At 42.2% G+C, this 10,429-nt stretch overlaps 1 protein-coding gene across 1 annotated transcript in view; it reads right to left on the bottom strand.

The window, feature by feature from the left end:
* LOC136884408 (UDP-glycosyltransferase UGT5) overlaps positions 1-10,429 on the bottom strand; it is a 52,938-nt gene continuing 42,509 nt past the window's right edge. The window contains exons 4-5 of the mRNA XM_067156544.2: positions 7,449-7,668; positions 1-2,025 (exon numbers count right to left, since the gene is read on the bottom strand). Of these exons, the coding sequence (XP_067012645.2) occupies positions 1,749-2,025; positions 7,449-7,668 (497 nt within the window). The 3' untranslated portion in view covers positions 1-1,748. The remainder of the gene's footprint in view (positions 2,026-7,448; positions 7,669-10,429) is intronic.

Below are 10,429 nucleotides of genomic sequence, written 5' to 3'. Positions count from 1 at the left end.
AAAACGAGGGGCTAAAGAGCCATCTCTTATATAAATTTATTTAATAAAATAGTACACATTTTCTTTCACTTACAATAACCTTTACAAAACGCTCAAAATCACAATAAAAATGTCTCAGTATGTCAGGTATCCACAGCCAACTCTTCTTATTGCAAGAAAGGAACAAATTCTTCTTCACATCAGTCCTATAAAATACTCACTTGTTTATATCGCGACAAATAGAGTGATTCAGAAATGAATGAACTGGATGATGATAATAATAATAATAATAATAATAATAATAATAATAATAATAATAATAATAATAATAATAATAATCCTCATCGTTTGGCCTTATTGTAACATAAAACATCTAAGCTGTTAAAATCACTAAAACTAAAATAGATTACATTTAGTAACATTATTAGCCTTGTGTACGTCTTATTCTCTTTGCTGACCAGCAAGCAGCGTAGTCAACTAAGCATTGCCTCCAATGCTGAAGGTTCCGAATTCGAATCGCTGTGCAGTTGGTTGACATTTAAGTTTGTTTCAATGTAAGGTACCTTTACGAGTAGATTTAGTGTCATGTTAAAAGCACTTCTTTTCAGAGCTGAATTCAGTCATTCTGATGTCTCTTAACATGTATAGCAATTGAAGGAACATTAAACACTATGCATTATTATTATTACGTAATAATACTGCTAGTTCTTTAACTCCCATTGTAACGATCTCAGCTGATGTTAAATTTTGGAATTCCTGGAGGTATCCTTGTCACGCTCTAGAAGCCAATGGCTCAGCGTTTTTGCACTGAAACAGCCTTAATTACTACCTACTTAAAGACTACGCTACTGAGGTCGGTTAAGTACTGTGATCTTCTCAGTTCTTGCTACAGAAACTATATCCAGTGAGTGGAATAGTGCTACCTCACATCCAGAAACACGGTTCTGCTGATATTTGGAGAGGAGGAAACAGCAGAGGGCTGCCCATCATCCACTTTATGAACACCAACCCGCAGTTTGGCGACTCACATCTAAGAAGAGTTTTATATCGAGAACGCAGTTTTTAGAAGGAACACCGGAATGGAACTGCATCGCCAACTGGAGGAACGAAAAGGGTCACAAGACCAAAGAACTAGATCTCTGTAGCAATCAACCCTACACGATGTGGAAGACTTTGAAAATGTGGCACGATGCAAGACGATCACGCGGATATGGATCATTCTCTGATATGGAAGCTCAGTGCAAGATCTGGAACATTTGCTGACCTTCCCTCAGCTACAACATTCCTGTACAGATCAAGATATTGCGCAAGCCAGCGATGTATTCCTAACTGTTGTTATATTTTGGAGAACTGTTGTTTTATCGTACGCGGATATATTAGTTGTTGCAACATGAAGTTGTACTATAGCATCTAAAATACGAATCTGCTGTGAGAAAGAGACCCAATGAGGATGGACATAAGCACACCTTATAACTTTCCCACGTACCTCGCAAACGGATCAGAGCCATATTCAATGAGACCTTTTTTTGCTTCTAGTAACGTGCACATTCCACTTTTACATTTTGTGCATTCATCCAATGATAAGTAGATGTTAACCTTATAATTTGTTCAGTCACTTGTGAATCACCCACTGCAGTTCTATATCATAAAATACGGTTCACAAACTTGAAGTCTATCGGTATATAACGTACAAACCATATCCGTCTTAAATTACACTTTACTAATATATACAATTATTTTCTAAAATTAAAAAACCTATAAAACATTTTTCAATGAGATTTTAATTTGGCTACGATGTTCGCGTAGGACTTAAGTTTACTGAGGGCCAGATAGACGACGAGGATAATGAGGAAGACCCCCAGAAGGGCAACAGAGATTACATCTAACAGCAGGTACTGGAACAGGTTTAATTCGTTTGCTGCAGTGCGCATGAGATCAGCCCCACGATGTCGGATAACGTATTCCACCCAGAAGACGGCTTCATCCATCGGCTTCACTGGACGATCTTTGTAGGCTTGAGATATTTTCTTGGCGGTTTCTCGGTAACTGAAATGGAAAACAAACAAATTATCAATTTGCGTAATTTACTGAACAATTCAAACAGCGGAGTGAGCAAACTATAAATAGAAGATTTGACGAAAGCAAATGGGGAATATGTACTGAAGAGTAATGAGAAATCAAAGTGTTTGGTGATTATCCAGGGTGAGCAATATAAAGCGGAACCAGTACCGTAGCCCGGCAGCGAAGGCTGCACCCGGGAGGTGCGTGCTTAACAGGGAGTCTGCAGTAAATTCATTGTCGCGTAAGCTATTTCTAACAAACAAACAAACAAACAAACAAACAATCAGCACATTAGATTAGGTTCATTTCATTCGTCATGTATTGCATTCAAAACCTATTCGCAAAATCGCATTCATAACGCAGGGTCACCCAGTTTAAGTTCTTTCACTGCAATCATTTTATACGGCTTTAACAACAGTGACTTTGTACCCGTTCGAACAGAACCGTAGGAAATTTCCTTTTCCTGAGCAAGTTGTCGAAGTGATTTTATAGGAGACCTTTCCAGAGCGTTACCAATATTACCTGCAGTTTCTTTCGTGAGTACTGTAGGTGGTTTACTACGTTTTTTATCATGAAGACTTTTCGTCATACGTAATTTATTTACTAATCTATGAATGAAGTCCGACCTAGAACTTGAACATGAGGGAACTTCTCTTGAATTAATCTCCTTACGGTCCTCGCACTTTCTGTACGGACGTATGAATCGTAAACGAATAGTCTTTGGGCAAAAGATTACCGATACCCAACTTGAGTCACCTGGGACATTTCGCTGAATTCTCACACTGTACTAATGTCATAAACGAAACACTTGCAATGTTTCCAAACGTTCAACAAAGACTGAAACCAGGCGCGGTAGCGTCGCCTTGAGTACATCCGGCACTGTATTTCGTCACCGGCCGACTTATTCATTCAGGAATTCCCGCGCACAGGAGGGAGCAGTTCCGCTTTATTCTGCTCACCCGGTAATAGCATTGGTTGCAAAGGTAAGATGTAATACGTAACTAAGTGGCGAACTACTAAGGTGGAATGAAGTAAATGGTGCAGTTTTACATCATCTGCACCAGAAAGCCTAGACTGTCCCCTGGGATTTGTTTTGAAGAATACCACAGAAAAGAAATATAAATAAAAATCGACAGAGTGGCAAACTGAACTAACATGTCTGATTCCTATAAAGAGTTATCAGAATAAATCATTCATTTGTAGACCAACCTTTGCGATGCTCGCTGTTAATTCGAGGCGTGTTTTTAAGTACCAACATTTCTTCAAAGAAACACAATATTATTTTGAAAACAATGTGTTTTATTTGGATTCAGCACATCTTATACTACTACTTCACACAATCACCACTGTTATTGATGATGATGCTTGTTGTTTAAAGGGGCCTAACATCTAGATCATCGACCCTAATGGTACGAAATGGGACGAAATGTAATGACAATTTAAAACTCCAAAATCATCCACTGACCAGAATTCAAAACATGAGGACGAAGAATGAATGGATGGATATGAATTTAAAATAATCAGTGGATCCGACCCGTAATGCCCCACATTCCCAGAAACCAGCGTTAAAATAGCAGTACTGACCAAGGGACTGCTTCTAAAGCACAATCCTGAATCGATGATGCTTGTAGTCTAAAGGGTTCCAAAATCCAGGTCATCAGCCCCTCGTAATGGTACTTATCACTAGTAAAGTAGAACCATGGTATTTGTCATGTTGCGGTACTAATCAAAAGTAGCGTAGACTCGCGGTATTGCACACATTACGGTACCACCCTCAGGTAATGTAATACGCACATGTAATGCAGACCCATGGTGTTTCTCACATAGCGGCACCATTTACAGGAAACGCAAACCTACGGTGTTCACATAGGTGTAGGTCTACTAATCACAGGGACTCGTACTATCCCTCCCTGTTCCTCACATAGTGGCCACTAATCATAGGCAAGGCAAATCCATTGTGTCGCTCATATAGTGGTACGAATCACATGTACTGTAAAATGCATCTTGAGCACACACATTGTCGCTACTAATCACGAACCTATTGTGTACCTAACATAGTGGTACTAATTACAAGTAGTCTCATGGTCCTAATTCGATCATCCCTTGGTCGCCCCTTTTAGTCGCCTCTTACTATAGGCAGAGGATACCGTGGGTGTATTCTTCGGCTGCGTCCCCCACCCACAGGGGGTTGGGTGTTTGGTCCGCGAGAGTTATTTTATTTCGCTCAAGTCCGCCGGCAAGCCGGTTAGGACACTCCTATCCGCCACCTGGGACGCGCCACGTGGGAGTAGGCTATCACCTCTCCCCCTGCTGGGCCAGCGTAGTAGGTTCGTGGACCACCGTTATTAAGGCATTTATTCCATTTTTTGCATGTTTTCGTCATAGAACGACGCTACCTGTGGTGAACACCACTCAAAGCACAGAGAGTAACGAAATTGTCCTCACGAACTTTTGCTTCAACCGCACACACTAAATCATCTGTGACTACAGATGGTCGGCCGCTCTGCGGGTCGTCATGCACATGTTGACGACCTTCATTGAACATTCGAACCAATTTCCTTACCATTCCATTCGTCATTGCACTTTCACCATACACCTCACGTACTTGGCGACGAATGTTAGCTGGTCGAATTATTCATGTATTAAAGATACTTTCCCATTCCGGCCGTATGTCGGAATATACCCGTCAGATGTTTCCTAGATGACTAACTGGCCCATAGAAAACAACTTGTGAGAGAAGTGGTAGATTACAGAAAGCTCAACATTTCTGTATTCGTTTCTTTTTCAGTGTGAAACGACGTCAACATATCACCCGTTACCTGTCGATGCTAAAGCTGCAAACTTCATGCCTTTTGTCAACTATATAATATTCTAAGTACGTGTACAATTCAGTACCTGGCATCCAGGTTTACCAAGCTCTCAGAGACTTATCGAGTAAACACCCGCTCCCACAACAGGACCATTGTGTCCATTAGGGTTGGGCAGACCGGAACAGTGAGTTGTTCCGAAATATTAGGAGCTTGAAGTGGAGCGTTTCGGTACAGTGTGCTGGCAAACGGCACACGGGACTGTAACTGCGGCAGAGAGAACTTCGTGAGGCAACTTGACATGGTCCGCGTCAGCGATAATATCCCTGTACCTGACGTGCTGTGGGTAGTTATGGCCAGCATAAAGCTGCGCGGAACGTGAAGGAGCAGTCGGAACACTGAAGTTCGCGTCCAATAATCTCGTTTGAAGGTTGCTTTTAGGTGAAAAGTTTATCGGTCAATATTAAATACACACAATACAGTTACAATGGCAGTACAGGTGCTTAAAAGTAAATAATCCAAGGATATTTTCAGCATTTGAATGTATCGGCCTGTATTGTGAGTAATTAGGGCCATGATAAAACTGCACGGCACGTGAAAAAACAGTCGTAACTCTGAAATACGCACCCATATACATTATGTCTAAATATTGTCTCTTTTAGGATAAGAATGTTTTCATTCATTCTGAAAAACACCTGTCACAATTACACTGGCATTAGATGTGTTTACAAATGTCACAACGTTATTTTCACCAATTAAAAATATACTCGCACAGTTGAAGGAACATTCTTCAGTACTCTATTTACGAACGCAATATACAAGCGGTACACGAAAATAAAAATTAACCCATACAAGCAAAACAAGAAGATAAACATTAAACACTATATACAAGCGGAATAGATTAAAAATAAAACTATACAAGCAAAACATGAAAATAAAAATTTTGAGATGTTTAAGTTTGAAATGTCTCGTCATTGTGATGGTTGAAGATCCTTTTGCAGATAAAATAGAAGAACATAAATTGCATTTCACTCTGTCCGGTTTGATTCTAGTTAAGTCCTAAACAGTACTCCGGTATGACTCTATGCAAAGTTTACCATTTTTCGTACGGTATATATTACTAGGCTTCATTGAAAACACTCTTACAAAATAGTTGAAAACAAAACAGAACACGTAAGTTATTCGCATGTATCGAAGGCCAGTTGCCGGTGCGACGGAACTCACAAAAACAAAGAGGATAACACGGAACACTCCAGCACGTGGCGGCACATTGCTGGTATCGACAGTCAGTCAGTGGGCGAAGGGCAGTGCGTAGCGGCTCTTCTGACGGGACAGCGAGTCACTGTCTCGGTCTCGCTTGAGAATGTTTCGGAACAACTGACACTCGGTGTTCCGAAACAGCGGAACATAACTGTGCACCGGCACAGTGTGCCGAAATAAGGACATAGTGCCCAACCCTAACTGTCCGTCCCCGCCCACACCGCCAAACGGTACTCCCACTCCTTCACAGTAGGTGCTACGTGGTTCTGAAACTCCCTACCAGACGAGTTACGTAGCTTGATGTCGGACTTGTCATTCACAAACCAGCATATGAAATATTTATTTTCCATTTTATTGTGAATATTATTGTTGTTAGATTGCAATTTTTAGCCGTTCTTCCGCCGAGATATTCCGCTGTGTAGCAGGTTATTTCTCTGGTTCAATCCCGCAACTTTCTTTCTACAGATGGTTTTCTCCATTATCGCAAAAGGCTGACCTTCATGTTTTCATAATGGTGTGATTTCTCCGATTATCGCATACAGTTCTTTGTTTGACGTCGGGAGGACACTCCCGTAGGTCCCGAAATCTTTCTGAAAACTTCCCTTCCTTTTATCTATTTAATTTATTCATCATTAATAACATCGTCAAATTCGTAATTCAGGTACCTGTAAGTTAGATATAATTTCTTAAATTATTTCCTAGGATATTTAATTGTAGGCCTACAGGTTTCGTGTAGTTGTTAACCATGGTTTAGTAAAAGAGACGGTTTTATAGCCATAACTACGCCAAGCAAAACAAACAAACAAACAAACAAACAGTCTTGTGCATTTGAAACACTCACTACCAGATGGACACACTATGTGAATGCCCACCGAGCGAATGGCTGCGCGGTTTGAGTCACGTAGCTGTCAGCTTGCATACGGGAGATAGTGTGTTCGAACCCCACAGTCGGGTGCCCTGAATATAGTTCTCGATGGTTTCCCAAATTCACACCATTTCACACTGTACCTTAATTTGAGGCTAGGGTTGTTTCCTTCCCACTCCTAGTCTTTTCCTATCCCATTGCCGCCGTAAGACCTATCTGTTTCAGTGCGACGTAAAGCTAAAATGCCAAAGTCTTCAACGTTGTGAGTGGCATCTCAACAGATGAAGGAAGCCATTCCGCCTGCTTAACATCGCCACCGCAGCGCAATATGCGGAAACGGTACTTAGTAAAATATGCCCCTCGTAAATACCATTTCATAGGAAAGTCCACGCGACTAGTACAGGATTACACCAGCAAAAAAACGAAGCAATCACTCGGTGAAGAATGCTTTACATGACAACATGCAAGCAAGTTACCTTGGATTTTCCAGAACCTCGTTGACGGTCCTCAACACACTTTGCTTGTTGATGGTGTTGTACTCAAGATGCACCGCCATCCCAATGGACACTATATTCCTCACGTTGGCTCTCTGGTCCCCGAACACAGGGATGCCAATCATTGGCACACCGGCACTTGCAGCTTCTATAGTACCAAGCAGACCTCCGTGTCCGATGAATAATTTGACGTTCGGATGATCTGGAATAGAAAAAAAAAAGAACATGAAGTTGATAAACTATAGTGGTAATGTGGAGGAGGAAGTACAACAACAGCTGAATGCACTGAACAATGGGGATTTAGGATCAACGTGGAGCAGAGTAAGAGCAAGGCAGTGTTGATGAATAGTGGGACAAAACAATAGGAAAAGTAACAATCAAAATTGAAGACAAGGAACTGGAAAAAGAAGAACACTTCAAATACTTGAGAAATGAACTGGATATGGAAATTAGTAGAAGGATACACCAGATGCGGGTATATAAGCACGGACATGTAGACAAAGGGATCAGTGTTACCAAATGCGTCCAAACAGGACCAACGTGCTGTTATTCTGTTCTTGGTTGCCGAAGGAAAATCACCGGTGGACATCCATCGGAGAATGAAGACAGTGTGTGTGGGGCAGCAAAATCTCTCGAAAACCACCGTTGTGGAATGGTGCACCAAGTTCCGTGCGGGTCGCATTTCGACACAAGACGTCGGACGGTCTTGGAGGCCAGCCTCATCCATTACGGAAAACAACAAGCGGGCGATGGATCTTGATTATCACGCCTCCGGTCCCCTCAAAAAGGCCTTGAAGGGTCGACGCTGCCTGTCGGACAAGGATGTGCACTTCTTCACGTAGCAGGACACTGTTTTATCTCAAGGGGATCTTCAACCTGGTGCGTCGGTGAGATGAGTGCCTCGGTGCTCACGGCGATTTTGCCTGATCGGCATCCCGATTGAGGAATGTACGGCCGTCGAATGGAAACTTTTTAACCGCTCCTTAGACAAGGGATATTACCTACCTATAATGACGTATGCAACAGAAAGCTGGGCAGTGACTCAGAGAGAAGAGTGTACAGTACATGAAGGTGAAATGAAATTCCTGATCAATATGGCACAGAAGACAAGGGGGAATACAGTGAGAAATGAAGATACATGAAAAGAGCTCAATGTGCAAAAACTAAGTGAAAACTAGAACAGAACAGATTGAGATGGTCTGGACATGTCAAGCGGATGAAAGAAGCAAGACTGTCAAGACAAGCACTGCAAAGGCAGATGACAGGGAAGGGAGGAGGAGGAAGACCTTGTGGTACTGTATTAGTTCGCGAGGGATTATTTCACTTTTACGCCCTTCGTGACCCTTGTCCCTGTTTTGCCGTGTGGGTATCAATTAATGTAGCTTAGGACTCCGGTGTAGGTAGCACGTCATGTGCCATGTAGTTTGAGTCATTTCAGCAAAAAACAATAATTAAAATACTGAATATTAATAAAATTGCACCGGGCGAGTTGGCCATGCGGTTAGGGGCGTGCAGCTGTGAGCTCGCATCCATGAGAAAGTGGATTCAAATCCCATTGTCGGCAGCCCTGAAGATGGTTTTCCGCGGTTTCACATTTTCACACCAGGAAAATGCCGGGGCTGTACCTTAATTAAGGCTACGGCCGCTTCTTTCCCATCCCATCGTCGTCATAAGACCTCTCTGTGTCGGCACGACGTAAAAAAAAAAAAAGCGTAACGAAGTATTGGCGAAATACCGAAAAAATTGGGAGGAGGAGGAAGACCTTGTGGTACTGTATTAGTTCGCGAGGGATTATTTCACTTTCACGCCCTTTGTGACCCTTGTCCCTGTTTTGCCGTGTGGGTATCAATTAATGTAGCTTAGGACTCCGGTGTAGGTAGCACGTCATGTGCCATGTAGTTTGAGTCATTTCAGCAAAAAACAATAATTAAAATACTGAATATTAATACAATTGCACCGGGCGAGTTGGCCATGCGGTTAGGGGCGTGCAGCTGTGAGCTCGCATCCATGAGAAAGTGGATTCAAATCCCATTGTCGGCAGCCCTGAAGATGGTTTTCCGCGGTTTCACATTTTCACACCAGGAAAATGCCGGGGCTGTACCTTAATTAAGGCTACGGCCGCTTCTTTCCCATCCCATCGTCGTCATAAGACCTCTCTGTGTCGGCACGACGTAAAAAAAAAGCGTAACGAAGTATTGGCGAAATACCGAAAAAATTGGCTACACGGTTCGTGTTACGTAACTGATTCTGAAGAAGGGGCAAGTATACAGTTGTGGAGGATATTCAAACTTCCCTCACCACAAACTTTGCACTACCGGGCGAGGCGGTTAGAGGCGCGCGGCTGTGAGCTTGCATCCGGGAGATAGTGGGTTCGAATCCCACTGTCGGCAGCCCTGAAGATGGTTTTCCGTGGTTTCCCATTTTCACACCAGGAAAATTAAGGCCACGGCCGATTCCTTCCAACTCCTAGGCCTTTCCTATCCCATCGTCGCCATAAGACCTATCTGTGTCGGTGCGACGTAAAAACCAGTATCAAAAAAAGAAAAGCACTGGAAAGCAGACCTCTTTGCTTCTCTTAGTAGTGATAAATCTGTTATTCTGAACCCTGTAGTTTTGTTTTATTTTATTGAACACACTGCCACACTTAACCACCTAACCTACAACGAAAATTAATGAAATTGAGATTATATCACCATTTTCACAACGAATGATCACCAATCATCTAGAATTAAACCGAATAGCAGGCGGCAAGATACAATCACTGACTTCTATTACATGAATCAAAAACGCCTATCGAATAAATAAACATTACAGGTACCTTGAATCTGCTACATACGAGACCATCTGTCCAAATTCTTCTGAAAACTGAACGTAAGAAATAATGCTTCACGCAACAGGGTGCGTGGCTCCTGCATGACCTCAAATTTCAGATTGATTAATTAATCTATTAACAATATTATTTC

This window comes from Anabrus simplex, chromosome 12, assembly GCF_040414725.1.
Source record: "Anabrus simplex isolate iqAnaSimp1 chromosome 12, ASM4041472v1, whole genome shotgun sequence".
Classification (NCBI taxonomy): domain Eukaryota; kingdom Metazoa; phylum Arthropoda; class Insecta; order Orthoptera; family Tettigoniidae; genus Anabrus; species Anabrus simplex.
The sequence above is the reverse complement of the archived record's forward strand: the minus strand, read 5'-3'. Positions and strand labels throughout refer to the sequence as shown.